The sequence below is a fragment of the Podarcis erhardii genome (genome assembly GCF_964252035.2).
Source record: "Podarcis erhardii genome assembly, chromosome: 4".
Classification (NCBI taxonomy): Eukaryota; Metazoa; Chordata; class Lepidosauria; order Squamata; family Lacertidae; genus Podarcis; species Podarcis erhardii.
In genome coordinates this window covers 96098318-96115446 of record NC_138508.1, presented here as the reverse complement: position 1 = coordinate 96115446, position 17129 = coordinate 96098318, and the positions used below count along the sequence as shown (strand labels likewise).

The 17129-nt window shown below is 42.2% G+C and overlaps 1 protein-coding gene and 1 long non-coding RNA gene across 4 annotated transcripts in view; one reads left to right on the top strand and one right to left on the bottom strand.

Moving 5' to 3' along the window:
• The window catches only part of DZIP1 (DAZ interacting zinc finger protein 1), a 35886-nt gene extending 20073 nt beyond the window's left edge, over nucleotides 1–15813 (top strand). For all 3 annotated transcript variants that reach the window (XM_081858083.1, XM_081858084.1, XM_081858082.1), the window contains 7 exons: nucleotides 1887–2070; nucleotides 3717–3846; nucleotides 4903–4956; nucleotides 6173–6393; nucleotides 7415–7542; nucleotides 13894–14155; nucleotides 15702–15813. In XM_081858083.1, coding sequence (XP_081714209.1) covers nucleotides 1887–2070; nucleotides 3717–3846; nucleotides 4903–4956; nucleotides 6173–6393; nucleotides 7415–7542; nucleotides 13894–14155; nucleotides 15702–15778 — 1056 coding nt within the window. In that variant the 3' untranslated portion in view covers nucleotides 15779–15813. The remainder of the gene's footprint in view (nucleotides 1–1886; nucleotides 2071–3716; nucleotides 3847–4902; nucleotides 4957–6172; nucleotides 6394–7414; nucleotides 7543–13893; nucleotides 14156–15701) is intronic.
• Nucleotides 1–17129, bottom strand: part of LOC309339976 — a 637095-nt gene that overhangs the window by 6583 nt on the left and 613383 nt on the right. The window lies entirely within an intron of this gene.

Here is a 17129-nt window from a genome sequence, read left to right as displayed (position 1 = left end):
AAATCACGATCCCCGGATGTGCATGCTGCCTGAACCAGGGATCATGGTTTGCTTTGCTTAAACAGAACTCTCAGTAAGCTAAGAACAAATGTTGGCTTATTGTAGTTTGTTTGGAGTAGACACAATGCAAATCCCTGGTTTGGAAGTAATGCTAAGCCGGGGATCATGGTTTGTTTCCCTCCCAACATGACCTGGGAGGAACTGAAGCCAGCACAGTTCCCTCATGCATGGCTAGTCATAGTTTATGGCTTACCACAATGTGTGAACATAGCCAGCAACTCATTAAAGTGCTTAACTTGGGTTGAATTATGCATGTTAAGTAACATTCAGTTTAAATCTTCAGTAATGAAGTAGTAATTAGAAGGATAAAATCTGTTTAGTTTGTAAAAAGAATTTCACATACTGAGAGTAATAATTTACTGGGGAAAATCCTCATCATTCCAAAGAAATAAAAACAGGGAGGTAAGACGACCACCACCGCCATCACCATTTATTTATTTATTTATTTATTTATTTATTTTAAAAAAATACTATTTCTTTCTGGTGGAGGAAACATACCAAGTTTAGAATTTTCTAGATAGACTCTGAAGACAAAATTTCCCATAAATCTCATTTGTTTACTGGATTCAAACCTGGGATTTTAGGGAGAAGTGTGATTATAATCTATAGAACCACCATCTCATTTAAACCAAGCTTGCATTTCTTAAAACACAAATACAGAGTCAGAGTTTGAATAATACAGACATTAGGAAGATGACACCATACTTTTAGGAAAAGAAATGCTTCTTAAATAGTGCCACCAAAAATCACATAGGGTGAAGATGTCAGTGCCATGGAATAAAAAAAGGTAAAAGCCTACACCAGAAATAGAGAACCTTCTTTCTGTCAAGGACCACATTACCTTGGGGTTAATCTGCGAGGGGCTGGAATGGGTTGTTCTCTTTGGTAGAAAGGGAGCTGTCAATGGAGGCGCAGGTCAATTCTGTGTCCAGGACGGCTGTTTATCAGCTCCATCTGGTACGCAGGCTGAGATCCTACCTGCCCGCGGACTGTCTCGCCAGAGTGGTGCATGCTCTAGTTATCTCTCGCTTGGACCACTGCAATGCGTTCTATGTGGGGCTAACTTTGAAGGTGACCCGGAAACTACAACTAATCCAGAATGTGGCAGCTAGACTGGTGACTGGGAGCGGCTGCCGAGACCATATAACACTGATCCTGAAAGACCTGCACTAGCTCCCAATACGTTTCCGAGCACAACTCAAAGTGTTGGTGCTGACCTAAACGGCCTCGGTCCAGTATACCTGAAGGAGCGTCTCCACCTCCATCGTTCTGCCTGGACACTGAGGTCCAGCGCTGAGGGCCTTTTGGCGGTTCCCTCGCTGCGAGAAGCCAAGTTACAGGGAACCAGGCAGAGGGCCTTCTTGGTAGTGGCGCCCACCCTGTGGAACGCCCTCTCACCAGATGTCAAAGAGAAAAACAACTACCAGACTTTTAGAAGACATCTGAAGGCAGCCCTGTTTAGGGAAGCTTTTAATGTTTAATAGACTATTGTATTTTAATATTCTGTTGGAAGCCGCCCAGAGTGGCTGGGGAAACCTAGCCAGATGGGCGGGGTATAAATAATAATTTATTTATTTATTTATTTAAAATAAATAGGCAGGGCCGCCCGTTCTCTTTTTCTTCCTGTCTCTCCTTGTTACATATTTGCTACAGCATCATCTTGTAGGGTCCACACAAAAGCAACATCCTTCCCAAGGATAATTTGTATGATTTTCAAAACCGCATTTCTGAAAAAGGGAAGCAGTATTGCTTTTTTTTAAAAAAAGCAGAAAGTGATTTGCATTTTGTTTCCTGCATATCAGAATGAAACTTTTCATCTTTCACAGGGAGTTCATGGTATCCCAAGTGATCATTTGAACAGGGTCTTAATGTCTGTGGAATCTGCTAGAGAAGAAAGAAAGAAACAGATCCCCGACATTCATCTCATTCGGGAGCAGCTCCAGCAGCAAGTCAACTTCAGGGTTATGTCTTGCAGCAGACTTTATTCCAGTTCTTACCTTTCTCCAGAAGGTGTGCTAACTTCCCACCCTGCCCCAACCACCCCCACTGCTTTCAGGTGTCTGGAGGTCAAACCACCATGTTACTTATAACTCGAGACAACGGGCCTGCTTTCATGTGCAGTGTGTTAAAGGTTTTGTTAACAAGTTAATGTTCAAAAGCAGATCAGCTGTTTGTCTTTGGGCCCATTAATTAATCGGTGAGCCATTTACATTTTGGTACCAGCGTTGTTTGAGGGCAGTGGATGAGGGCAATATTTGGACTAGAAAACTGCTCCCAGGCTCATGTGGAATCTGATTAAAGAGGAGCAGGTATGAACTTCCTCAGAATCTGCCTGAGCCTCCTTAAGCAAGTCATCACCACAGTTTTACGGCCCCAGTGTTGAACGCATTCTCTGATACAAGATGTCTGTGTGAACTGCAATCGATAATCCTTTCACAGATTTATTTAAACTTTGTTAAAAACTCCCAACTTACTTGTTTAAGGACGCCGTGGTATTTAATTAGCAGTTTATACATTCTTGACCAAAGCTACTTTACAATGTATAACTACTTATTCATAAAAAAGTGGAAATCCCGCTACCTGAGGTATTGACCAATCGGATATTACATCCCCTTAGCACATTTTGCAACATGCTTCTAGGCTTAGGGGCCAGAGGGCACTTTTCTGGCTCAAGGTGTAGATCTAGTGCCTCTTTTGTGAAACCTGTGCCCAATACAGAGAAACATTACTAACATTTCTTGTGAGCACAGCTTTCCCCTGAATTCTCTGTTATTCATTTGAGCATTTTTACCTCATCTTTCCCTTGTTGTCATTGTTGTTGTGTTTAAAAAATGTGCACTCAAGGAGGCTTGCAGTGTAAAAATTGAAAAAACAGTAGCAAAAAACCAAACCTGAAATGCAAAATAAACAGGGACAGCAAGGTGACTTTCTGAAAATTCAAAGGAACTCAGAGCACAAAAACAGCCAAATGCCTTCTGAAATGAAAATGTATTCCTGAGATGATGATGAAGAATAATAATCAAGGAGGAAGCCAGGCAAGCTTCCTTACTTGGGCAGGTCTATTAGACACAATTCAGCCGGCAAAGTAGAAACTGAAGATGTGTCTGTCTTTCTTGTTTCTGCTAACATTGTTCCATGAGATATATCTTTGCTATTGTTGTTGTTTATTGAATTTATATACCGCCCTATACCGGGAGGTCTCAGGACAGTTCACAGAATAAAATCAAAATATAAAAACACAAAATACATAATCAAAATAAAAACAACAACCTACCCCCCAAAAAACACATTTTTAAAAAGGGCATAGTATCCTCACAACATTTAAAGTAAGATAATTAAACCTGGACATGAGCCACTCATTGGAAAGACCATGATCTCAGAAATGTCTGTGGCAATATTTATTGGCAACCAAATTAGCCAGGTGCCTTTCTGATACAAAGACAAAAATAAGAGTGGGAATGGGGAAAATTAGCTTTGGTTGTTGAGCAGATGTAATACTAGTTCTTCATCTTCGCAAGGGAAAGGCCTGTATCTAATGTTGCAAACAAGTCCTCTTTGCTGAGTTACATCTTCTTTCTTCTTGGCACTGTTTCTACCACTGATGCGCTTCCACCAGAACATTGTTTTGAGTATTTATAACCTGTGTTTCATTGCAGCTAAGAACAGGGTAGCTCACTTGGGCGGTTCGCTGTCAACTGTGTTACCCAAAGCAGCAAAACGTCCATCTGTTGCCAAACGCCCAACCGTACAAAGACCAGTCGCTGCTGAAAACATCCCCACACCAAAGTAAGAGGAACTGTTCAGTAAAGTTTTGTTTGAATGTTTGGGGTTGTCCGTATTATCGGAAGCAGCCTTGTGGGCCAATATAGTGGAGCACCTGAACATGTCTGTATTATTCATCCGCTGGGAGAGATGCACTGGCTGCTGATTGGCTGCAGCTCCGTATTGAAAGCCTTGTTACTAACACAGAAAGCCCTGAGCAACTTGGGATCAGGTTACCTGAAAGGTCCCTGACCCTGGATAGACATTTCTTAGATCGGGGTATGCCAAACTTGGGTCTCCAGCTATTTTTGGACTGCATCATCCCTGACCACTGGTCCTGCTAGCTAGGGATGATAGGAGTTGTAGTCCAAAAACAGCTGGAGACCCAAGTTTGGCAAACCCTGGCTTAGATCATCTGGGGAAATTCTACCCACCGCTCCACGTCCTGTAAAATATTTCAGAGCATGTCCATTTTTTGCCATTGCCCCTGTTCTGTGGAATGCCCTTCCCTCTGCCATACATGACACGTCTATTAGTTGATCTCTGCATCTTTAGAAGATGTATCATTTCCTCCCGGCTTTCCCAGGTCCCTAAGATTGGATCCTGTTATTTCTGAGTTCTCGTTTTTATAATATGGTTTTTATTATGATGTTGTGTTCTTTTGGATCACAATTTAGGGTTTCCCCAAATTTTTCAATGTTAAAAGTTTGTAAATGCTTTTTAAATAAAAGAGAAAGAAAAAAGACAAGAAACGAAAGAAAGGAAGTAGGTGTATTGATTTATTTCCTCTGACCCTTCAAAAGTATCTTTTAACAAGATAGCGAGACCGTCATCCTTCTGCAGGTAGGGGAGCAATTAAAAAGCGTTTACTACATTATTCCTGCATTGCAGGGGGTTGGACTAGATGACTTGGGGCCCCTTCCAATTCGACGATTCTATGATTTAAATATATTTGTGACATTCATAAACCTCTTCTGAAAGGCAATTGCCCAAAGCAGAATACAGAATCTGAGTACAGAGTACAGAATCTGCAATATATTAGATAACAAAAGTTGTAATTTTTGTTATTGTTCCTTCCAGAACCAAGAAGAGTGCTTTGGGAGATGAAATCCCCCAAAAGCTGCATAGTATTACGTAAGTCTTCCGTTTGGTTTCTCTGCGCAATATTCTGAGCACGGTTTTAAAAATGCAAAGAAGAAATGTCAGATTGTATACATGCCACTTTACCTAAGGTTCAGGTTTGCCAGTTGCTTGAAATGGTGAGGCAAAGAATTGTGGGGATGGACAAGGAAGCAATGGAGGTAGAACAAAAGAACAGGAAGGGGAGAGACAGAGGGGTATGCAGGATACCACCCCAAATGGAAGTGCTGCTAGCACTCCTCTAATCCCTTGGCCTATTCACAGATTTCAACAACCATGGTGGCTGGAAGTCTCTTTTTTTAAAGGCATGGTGAATCAGATTGTGTAGTAAAACCCAAGACAGATGTATAGCTATGCTTACTTTGCGCATGCTTACTATAGGTATGGTCAGGGGTTCAAATCCGCACAACGGGGCGAGCTCCCATTGCTCTGTCCCAACTCCTGTGAACCTAGCAGTTTGAAAGCACACCAGTGCAAGTAGATAAATAGGTACCACTTTGGCAGGAAGGTAAACAGCGTTTCCATGAGCTCTGGTTTTCGTCACTGTGTTTCGTTGTGCCAGAAGCGGTTTAGTCATGCTGGCCACATGACCCGGAAAGCTGTCTCTGGACAAACACCGGCTCCCTCAACCTGAAAGCGAGATGAGCACTGCAATCCCATAGTAGCCTTTGACTGGACTTAACCGTCCAGGGGTCCTTTACCTTTACATTTACAATAGGCAGATGCTCAGAGAGAGCCTTGAACCACAGGTGCACTCTACCTGCTTTTCAAACTGGATAAAATGCTTTGGCTGCATAGAATCCACCTTTATTCGAAGGACCTAAAATGGCTTTCCACACGTTCCTTACTGTGTATGGGATGTTTCTCAGCAAAGACTCCTTTCTTACTAGTTTCAAAACATGGGGAGAGTTTAGGTTGATGGAAACCAACATTCTGTAACCAGTTTTCTCGAGAATGGTGGCATTGTGGATTAACTTATGCTGAAAATGGTGGCCCACCATTTACCTTGTGGTGTGGACAAGGATCCTAAGATTATCTTAACCAGAGGTTTGTGACATCCTTATCATTTTCCTGTTGGATGAAAGGATTTAGAGAACCTGGGCTAAGGCAGTACCGTGTTTGGCAACAGTTGGGTTAAATCAAGGTCTTGCCGCAGCGATGATGATAATAATGGAAGGTGCCTAACTCCACCGATTTCCCACCCCCTTAGAACCCCACCATTTAGCTCAGAGGAAGAAGTAGAAGAGAATGACATCATGCAGTCCTATATCTCACCAGAATTGTCTCAGCCTCAGGCATCCAAGAGCAACATCAAAGGCAGTTTGTCAAGATTTGCAAGCCAGAGTGATGTGAACTCCATGGAAGAAGAAGAGGAGGAGGAAGAAGAAGAGGAAGAAGAAGAATTCAAAACAAGCCTTAAACCTTCGAAAAGTAGGGAAGCTAATTTTGTAGACCACCTTAAGGAGGAGCACACCTATGGGGAGATGCTCCTCTCATGTTCACACCAGGATCTGTGTTCACCCCATGGTCTCCTTTACTGTGGCTTTCTATCCTGTGCTCAGGATTGTGCTGAACAGCTGATAATCATACTGGCCATTAACCAGTGGGATTAATTAAAAAAAAGCACGTAGAGCGAACGGTGAAAAGGAAATCATCTTTTGACACACTACTAAATGTTAAAGTCTGAGGGGTTGTAGCAGGAGTACAGGGTCCTTGGGCAATTCCCACTGCACAGCTGCTGCCTAGACTAATATCATTGATTTATGAGTAACTTCCGAGATGTAATCAGCACAGTAGCTGAAGACTCACGGGGCAGTCTACCAATCTCATGTGTAAGTTTTTTGGGGGAGGTGGGAGTGAGGGGAGATGGCATAGCAGCCATCATTAATCTGGGTTTATTTTATTTTTTAAATAAAACTAAAATGTGTTGGAAGATTTGTGCTTCCCTGGACGATTTTGTTGGGGAAAAGTAAGGGGACGTTTTTACCCCACTATATTAAAATTGGCTAGAACAACAACAACAGAGCACCTCAGTGGCAGAAATCAATCAATTTATTGGGATATTTTTGTCTTGGACTCTTGATTGTTTTCAAAACAAAAACCTACAACGCTGGGTTACTTTTTGCTGGAAGAAATATTTACCCTAACATGTTACACTGGCACCCCAAATGAGATAAATAAGCACCCCAGATGTAAAATTCAGTTGGTTTTCTTTGGATTATTTGTGTACTATAAATAGCGAGTGACTGAATTTTTTTTATTACTATGCAGGCAAATTTTTTATTACTATGCAGGCAAAGATGTCCTATAATTATTGCATTATAGGTCTACCTCTGTGTTGATTCTGCAAGGAAAAGTGTACTGGCAGTGTAATTTTACACCCAAAAGTCTGGGTTAGAATTAAGCATTTCAGTTCTAAGTTGCCCATATCCTGTTTTTTTTTATTGTGTAGGTGCATTTATCCAAAGAGGGACTGTCCAAATTGAAAAGCTTCCTCCGAGCCAAGGAAAGGAAAATGAATCTGCTGAAGTAATTAATGTTGGCCCCGTATCTATTCAAAAGTGTGCCCAAGGAGTAAAGGTATTAGATTTTATTTGAAAAAGACATATATACATCGAGATACAGTGGTACCTCGGGTTACATACGCTTCAGGTTACAGACTCTGCTAACCCAGAAATAGTGCTTCAGGTTAAGAACTTTGCTTCAGGATAAGAACAAAAATTGTGCTCCAGCAGCACAGCGGCAGCAGGAGGCCCCTTTAGCTAAAGCGGTGCTTCAGGTTAAGAACAGTTTTAGGTTAAGAACGGACCTCCAGAACGAATTAAGTACTTAACCCGAGGTACCACTGTATTATTATTTCTATTTTCTTATAATTGAGGGGATAATTTACTGGTGTAAGAATTTCCTTTGCAAATCACTGTCTTGTTTTCAACCACTTTGTAGTCGCTGATAAATATATTTGTGGCTGGTATTAATTCAGTATGATGATCTTCTGGCTTTGAAATGCAATTCAGGGATTTATTTCTTTTCAGTGTAAGTAAGATTTACACTGTAAGTACAAGTCATCCCCCCTGGATTTTTAAAACCTGTATCCATGCCAAAAACAAAAACAAAAAACGGTTCAGGGAGCTACTGCAAAAGCAGCAGTCAGAGCACGAGAAGTAAAACAAAGTATTGCAGCTTTGCCTACCTGCCAGGTAAAAGCAATTTGACCCCCTAACTGCACCACCTCCTTCTTTGTTTCCAAGCAGGTTTCAACTTTTGAAAGCCTTTACTAGTCTAAGCCCAGCATATAATCTGTGAGAGCATTCCTTCCTATATGGACCCACTCAGAATTTTGCAAGAAAGCCTAGTTCAAGGTGCTATCTATAAATGTAGCTCTATAGGAACTAGAAAATTGAAGTGCAGGATTTCTTTAAAAGAAAAAGATTTGAGGGGATCGCTCTCCTTCCTCTTGTCACTCGTGGCAAGAAAATCTGGAATCTTAAACCTTTTCCATAAAATGCTCTCTCACAGATGGAGGAGAAGAGGCCTTGTAGCTCATAAGAATAAGAATTTTATTATTTATACCCCGACCATCTGGCTCGGTTTCCCCAGCCACTCTGCGCGATTTACAGCACGTAAAAAAATTGAAAAACATTACAGTGGCACCTCGCAAGACAAAATTAATCCGTTCCGTGAGGCTCTTCGTATAGCAGTCTTTTCGTCTTGCGAAGCAAGCCCATTGACAGCTTAGCGGATTAGCGCTATTAGCGGTTTAGCGGCTTTTAGCGGATCAGCTGATAAGCGGCTTAGGGCTTAGGAAAAGGGGAAAAAAGGGGGGGGGAACCCATAGGGAAAATTTGTTTTGCGAAGCGCCTCCAAAACGGAAAACCCTTTCGTCTAGCGGGTTTTCCGTCTTGCGAGGCGTTCGTCTTGCGGGGCACCACTGTGTAGATTTAAAAAATTTCCCGATACAGGGTTGCCTTCAGATGTCTTCTAAAAGTCAGAGAGGTGTTTATTTCCTTGACATCTGATGGGACATAGGTAACAAAGCAGATGTTTTATAGGCAGCAGATTCTAGGATCAACCCCAGAGCTCTCTGGTTCAAAAGGTTAAGGTAGCAAGTGATCATAGAATCATAGAATCATAGAATCATAGAGTTGGAAGAGACCACAAGGGCCATCGAGTCCAACCCCCTGCCAAGCAGGAAACACCATCAGAGCACTCCTGACATATGGTTGTCAAGCCTCTGCTTAAAGACCTCCAAAGAAGGAGACTCCACCACACTCCTTGGCAGCAAATTCCACTGTCGAACAGCTCTTACTGTCAGGAAGTTCTTCCTAATGTTTAGGTGGAATCTTTTTTCTTGTAGTTTGGAACCATTGCTCCGTGTCCGCTTCTCTGGAGCAGCAGAAAACAACCTTTCTCCCTCCTCTATGTGACATCCTTTTATATATTTGAACATGGCTATCATATCACCCCTTAACCTCCCCTTCTCCAGGCTAAACATGCCCAGCTCCCTTAGCCGTTCCTCATAAGGCATCGTTTCCAGGCCTTTGACCATTTTGGTTGCCCTCCTCTGGACACGTTCCAGTTTGTCAGTGTCCTTCTTGAACTGTGGTGCCCAGAACTGGACACAGTACTCCAGGTGAGGTCTGACCAGAGCAGAATACAGTGGCACTATTACTTCCCTTGATCTAGATGCTATACTCCTATTGATGCAGCCCAGAATTGCATTGGCTTTTTTAGCTGCCGCGTCACACTGTTGGCTCATGTCAAGTTTGTGGTCAACCAAGACTCCTAGATCCTTTTCACATGTACTGCTTTCAAGCCAGGTGTCCCCCATCTTGTATTTGTGCCTCTCATTTTTTTTGCCCAAGTGCAATACTTTACATTTCTCCCTGTTAAAATTCATCTTGTTTGTTTTGGCCCAGTTCTCTAATCTGTCAAGGTCGTTTTGAAGTGTGATCCTGTCCTCTGGGATGTTAGCCACTCCTCCCAGTTTGGTGTCATCTGCAAATTTGATCAGGATGCCCTTGAGTCCATCATCCAAGTCGTTGATAAAGATGTTGAATAAGACCAGGCCCAAGACAGAACCCTGTGGCACCCCACTAGTCACTCTTCTCCAGGATGAAGAGGAACCATTGATCACCCTTTGGGTTCGGTCAGTCAGCCAGTTACAAATCCACTGAGTGGTAGCATAGTCAAGTCCACATTTTACCAGCTTCTTTATAAGAATATCATGGGGCACCTTGTCAAATGCCTTGCTGAAATCAAGGTAGGCTACATCCACTGCGTTCCCTTCATCTACCAGGCTTGTAATTCTGTCAAAAAACGAGATCAGGTTAGTCTGACATGACTTATTTTTCAGAAATCCATGCTGACTATTGGTGATCACAGTATTCCTTTCTAGGTGCTCACAAACTGTTTGCTTAGTGATCTGCTCCAGAATCTTCCCTGGTATTGATGTCAGACTGACTGGGCGGTAATTGTTTGGGTCCTCTCTTTTCCCCTTTTTGAAAATAGGGACAACATTTGCCCTCCTCCAGTCTGCCGGAACTTCGCCTGTTCTCCAGGAATTCTCAAAGATGACTGCCAGTGGTTCTGAGATCACATCTGCCAGTTCTTTTAATACTCTTGGATGCAGTTCATCTGGCCCTGGAGACTTGAATACATCTAAACTAGCCAAGTATTCTTGTACTATCTCCTTAGTTATTCTGGGCTGTGTTTCCTCTGCTGAATCATTTGCTCCAAATTCTTCAGGTCGGGCATTGTTTTCTTTATTGGAGAAGACTGAGGCAAAGAAGGCATTGAGGAGTTCAGCCTTTTCTGTGTCCCCTGTTTGCATTTCACCATCTTCTCCTCTGAGTGACCCCACTGTTTCTTTGTTCTTCCTTTTGCTACGAACATACCCATAAAACCCTTTTTTGTTGCTTTTAACCTCTCTAGCAAGCCTGAGTTCATTCTGTGCTTTAGCTTTTCTGACTTTGTTTCTACACGTGCTGGCTATTTGTTTGAATTCCTCTTTGGTGGTTTCCCCCCTTTTCCATTTTTTGTACACATCCTTTTTTAATGTTAACTCAGTTAAAAGTTCTTTAGATAGCCACCCTGGCTTCTTTAGGCACCTTCCATGTTTCCGTCTCATTGGTATTGCCTGAAGTTGTGCTTTTACTATCTCCCTCTTAACAAACTCCCAGCCATCATGAACTCCCTTTCCTTTTAGTATTACTGTCCATGGGATTTCAGCCAGCACTTCCCTAAGTTTTATGAAGTCGGCTTTCTTAAAGTCAAGAAATTGAGTCCTAGTATGCTTGGCTGCTCCTTTCCGCTGTATAGTAAACTTCAGAAGAGCATGATCACTCGCGCCTAATGATCCTTCCACTTCTACCCCACTAACCAGGTCATCAACATTGGTTAGGACCATTGGCTGTTCCTCTTGTTGCTTCTCCCACTTTCTGGACAATGAAGTTGTCTGCAAGGCCAGTGAGGAATCTGTTTGACCTTATGCTCTTGGCTGAGTTTGACATCCAGCAAATATCCGGGTAATTGAAGTCCCCCATTACTACTATCTCCCTTCCTTTTGCATGCTTGGCCATCTGTTCCAGGAAGGCATCATCTATGTCCTCCGTTTGGCTTGGGGATCTATAGTAAACTCCCACAATGAGGTCCCTGTTATTCTTCTCTCCCTTAATTTTGACCCAAATGCTCTCACTTTGGCTTTGAGGTTCTAAATCTTGGATCTCTTCACAGGTATACACATCCCTGACATATAACGCCACTCCTCCTCCTTTCTTGTCTGGTCTGTTTCTCTGAAATAGATTGTATCCCTCCATTATTACATTCCAGTCGTGGGACTTATCCCACCAGGTTTCAGTGATGCCTATTATGTCATATTTAGTTTGCTGTACCAAGAGCTCAAGCTCATCTTGTTTATTTCCCATGCTTTGCGCATTAGTGTACAGACATTGAAGTCCATTAATCATTCCCCCGTGTCTCTTATTTAAGGATTTTTTCCTCCCACCACTAGGTCTGCGTGCTGTTTGCTCCATTTGGTCTATGACATTTGGATGATCATCTTCATCAATTGATAGACTCCTACCTTCAGGAGCACTGTCTCCCTCCCCCACATTAGTCAGTTTAAAGCCCTCCTGATGTGTAGATTTTAAAAATTTCCCGATACAGGGTTGCCTTCAGATGTCTTCTAAAAGTCAGAGAGGTGTTTATTTCCTTGACATCTGATGGGACATAGGTAACAGAGCAGATGTTTTATAGGCAGCAGATTCTAGGATCAATCCCAGAGCTCTCTGGTTCAAAAGGTTAAGGTAGCAAGTGATGAGGAAGGTCCCTTTCTGCCTGAGACTTTGGAGAGCTATTGGTAAGAAAGTAGATCACACTGGGCAAAATAGACAAATAGTTTGTCTTGGCATAAGGAAGCTTCTCATAGTGTGTAAAAAAAATAACAGCAGTTTAAATTAACTTTGAATATTGTTACTAGAGGCAGGTCCTCACTTGCATGTGATCTAGTTGCGCACAACTACGCACACGGGTGACACTGGGAACCCAGAAGTGGCAGGTAGCTCATGAAGAGATCCTACCCAGAGCCTGAAGAGGACGTCTTCAATCTCTGGATAAGGTGGCTTTTCTCCCAAGCAGAGCTTTGTTGAGGCTGCTCAGCTGACATGTGGGAAATCAATGGCTGCTGCTGCACTATCCCGCATGCCAGCTGTTAGGTGGGGTGTCTGAGCAGCTTCAACAAAGCTCCGCTGCACCTACAGTTTGCGAGGAGACCCACCCTGGAGCCCAAAGAGAACTCTGGGGAGGGTCTCATTGAGAGCCACGAGGATTCTCTAGGGTGCTTCCTACTAATGCACGTACCTTGTGCGCATGGGGGCCCAGAACGTAAGTGGGACCTGTACAGTGGTACCTCGGGTTACATACGCTTCAGGTTACAGACTCCGCTAACCCAGAAATAGTGCTTCAGGTTAAGAACTTTGCTTCAGGATGAGAACAGAAATCGTGCTCCAGCGGCGCGGCAGCAGGAGGCCCCATTAGCTAAAGTGGTGCTTCAGGTTCAGAACAGTTTCAGGTTAAGAACGGACCTCCAGAACGAATTAAGTTCTTAACCCGAGGTACCACTGTACTGCTTTTCACTATAGCTGTCAACTTTTCCCTTTTCTTGCGAGGAATCCTATTCAGAATAAGGGAATTTCCCTTTAAAAAGGGGAAAAGTTGACATCTATGCTTTTCACACCTTCATGACGCTTTCCAATACAATAAAATAGCGGTCAGTCTTGTCAAAATTAAGAGCATTAGAGTACAATCTTATGTGTGTTTGCTCAGAAGTTAAACCTATTGGGTTTAGTAGGACATAAGTTTGTATAGAATTAAAATCTTAACGTCCCATTGATTTATTTGTAGAATTAAACACATGCCTGAAAGCTCTCATGCTGAAAGGGAGGACATGTAAAACAGTTTAACTTGGGTGTTACTGTGCCCTTTTTGTTTTATATGTAGGTCATGTGTGTGTGTTTGTGTGTATGCAGTCTGTACATAATTTAAATGAATTTTGGTATTTTGGTTTCATGTAGCATATTGTAGTCTCCTATCAGTAGAGGGCACTGCAGTCTTTCTTCAAACAATATAATAGCTATTCCTTAAGAGCTCTTTTCGCCTTGCCACAGGGTTTGGCACTAATTCAAATAATGTGAGTATTTTGGTCAGCTCTCTTCTCAACCTATTTAAAAAGCAAAACCCACAAGCACAAAGAGAACAAATCACATCAATTGTTTTTTATTGCACTGTGTGTTTCCAGAAATCTTCGCTCTTTAGTAGCTGAACGTATTGACGTCCATTGTCTTCAGCAAGCAGTTCCTCTTACAGAATCTGTGTACAAAAAGACTAGCAGATAACTGTTCCTAGTTTTAAGAAATTCCATTTGTTTCTTAATAGTTTACAGGAGTTGAGGAGGACGACGACGAAGACTGGGATTTATCATCTCTAGTAGAAGATGAGAAACCATCGCCAGCAAAAGATGAACAACCTTTGTTAGCAAAAAATGAAGAACGTTTGCTGGCAAAAGATGAGAAGCGTTTGCCGGCAAAAGATGAAAAAGTTAAGAATGCAACTGCTGTTGAAAAGAAAGATTCGAATGCGGCATCCACAGTCCATGCATGGGGAACTCCATGCGTAGGAAAACCAACAAAGGAAGAAGGTACATTCATGGGTTATATCAATTACTAGTCAATAGCTCTGATGTTCTCAGCCATAGCTGTGCCAGGTTCCCTTGGTGCTGACCTTTAAAGCCCTAAATGGTCCCAGCCCAGTATACCTGAAGGAGCGTCTCCACCCCCATCATCCAGCCCTCATACACTGAGGTCCAGCTCCAAGGGCCTTCTGGCAGTTCCCTCACTGCGAGAAGTGAGGTTACAGGGAATCAACAGAGGGCCTTCTTGGTAGTGGCGCCCGCCCATCAGATGTCAGGGAGATAAACAACTATCTGACTTTTAGAAGACATCTGAAGCTAGCCCTGTTCAGGGATGTTTTTAGCGTTTGATGTTTTGTCGCCTTTTTATTTACTTACTATTATTAATCTGTTGGGAGCTGCCCAGAGTGGCTGGGGAGGCCCAGCCAGATTGACAGGGTATAAATAATAAATTATTATTTTTAATAATTATTATTCTCTGCAAACCCTGCTTGGAGGGAAGGGAGATTTGCTACCAAGGTCAGAGCCACTGGGGCTATGGGCAAGGTTGATTCAGACCTTTGCAGCTGCAGTACAGAAAAGACTATTTACCTGTGTTGTGTCTATCCTGCCTCTTAATTTCAAGAAAATTTATTACCACTTACAAAACCAATAAGATATAATAATAAAAGTGCTAAAATGCAACAAAACACAATAACATAATCTTTCCTAAACATGTATCAGGACTATAACTATGAAATTTAAGAAACTTCATCTGATTTTTTTTTCTTTATTTTTATGGGGGCTGTTTTTTACTAGGGACAGTGATAAAGTGATTGGAGCCTTTTACTGTTCCCAACAGTGGTGGTTTTGATCCCCTAGGTGTCTGTTCTTATTACATAGAACAGTATTTTCTACAGACCACAGTAAAACAGTGCTCTGAAACCAACAGGACCGGGCACATTTAAACCTGTGGTTGGATTGTGGTCACCCTGTTCGGAATAACTGAAAGCAGCAAGACAAGGTGTTAGGCTTCTTATATTGTGGTGCATTTGACCACAGAAATTAATGCACCTTAACTGCTCTGCTGGAGGGCCTGTATTATTCAGGGTGAACTTTGGTTTAGGTGAGATGGGCTGCTCTGCTCCATAGGCTGCTAAAAAGAGTTTGGATCTGGTGCAACTTAATGCCCATTTAATTTACAGCTGCTTTCCTTACACTAACTTCTTCCCTGTTTAGGGAAGTTTTTTAATGACTGATGTTTTAATGTATTTTTAATCTGTTGGAAGCCGCCCAGAGTGGCTGGGGAAACCGCCCAGAGTGGCGGGGTATGTCATATATTGTTGTTGTTGTTGTTGTTGTTGTTGTTTTCTGCATAGGCCTGCTCCTTAAGGAAGTCTGAAAATTCCTGTGTCAGACTTTGTTTAAAGGAGATCAAAATTGTTCTAAATTGTTTTCAGGAAGACCTTCCTACATCTAAGAATGGTAGAGCACCAGAATCTGTTGCAGAAGGATGGTAGCATCTCTATTCTTGCGTATCTTTGAAAGCTAATTTTGCTGTTTCCTTTTTAAACAGTCCTTCAAGATGAAGATATGAGCACAAAAAGCAGCTCACCCACTATCACAGACTGGAGCGACGCTTCGGTTATTTGATTGTTGCAGATAAAACCTCATTCCAAAGACAACAATCTTGATTCCTGTTCATTTTTTTCTTGTGCGTTAACAAGAAACCTTTTGTTTACAAAACTCTGGTATCTTTAGTTGATTTAATTCAGGGCCGATTAATACTTCACTAAATCTCCACTTTCAGGTAAGAAGTGTTCATCAATAAACAGCATTAACTGATCCAGTATTTTAAGTAATCTTTTTAAAAAATACAAAAACAGTTTATACATAACTTGATATAAAATGTGAACATTTAAAATAAACTATTTTAACTCAAAGGTTACTTTCTTCCTTCACAAACGCACAGGAAATTGCAGTGAAATTGGCATCCCGCTGGCGGCCAGAGGATCCCGTTGATCTCTGTTGGTTCCCTGAGCAGAAGAGGGGTTGGCTTTGTAGGAGAGCACCCCTGCGCACCTCACAACTCAGTATATTTGGCCCACCCTGTCCATGTTATTAGGGCCTTTTCAAGGCCTTGCAAGCAATACTTAACTGTTGGGGCAATGCATAACAGTTGCACCAGTCAAGCTTAAACCACAAAAAGTCTTGTAGCACCTTGAGGACTAACAAATTCATTGTGGTGTTAAGCGTCCGTTCCCAGGTAAGCATGGCAGCTAGATCCTTGCCTGGTGGCAGTGCTTAGACATTTAAATGCCTCGAAACACTGAGACCAAATGCAGCCTCTGCGCCTCCTTGCCCTCTTCCACTGCTTAATACTGTATGTACAAGCAGAACTTGTGCATTCTGCCTTACAGCAAGAAGAAGAAATTGACCGAGAGATCTGGCGGACAAATAGTGCCAAGACTCAACCCCTGCCACCTCAGTGACTTGGAGCATTTGAAAATATAATCAGCTTCTGTAGATGAAAATATGTCATTATTGACATATTTGTTGGAATCAAAATCTGGAATGAATGCTGGAGGGAGAGGGTAAAACTCATAAAAACGAGGGCATTTATTCAAGGTCAATCATGTGTCCCTCCTTAAATAAAAATAGCTTATTGTCTTATGATATCCCCAAGAGAGTTTGGCCAGTTTCAGAGATTTGTGGCTGTAAGTTCTGGAAGGAGAGGACAGAATCTGTGTGACAGAATCTCAACACTATCCGGCAAGGATAGATTTCGGCCCATAAGCTTGAAGTTTTAGGAACCAATGTCTAAAATGAGGGTTGTTTTTGCACAGCATAAAGGACTTGGATTGTGTTTCTGTTTACTTGGCTCACCTTCCTTCAGAGTAGGCATAAAATAGATAACACAATCCTATGTAACGTCTTTCAAATTGAGCCCAAGGTCAGTGACCCATCTAGTGCCCATCTAAAAATTAACCTGTGGTGCCTTGAT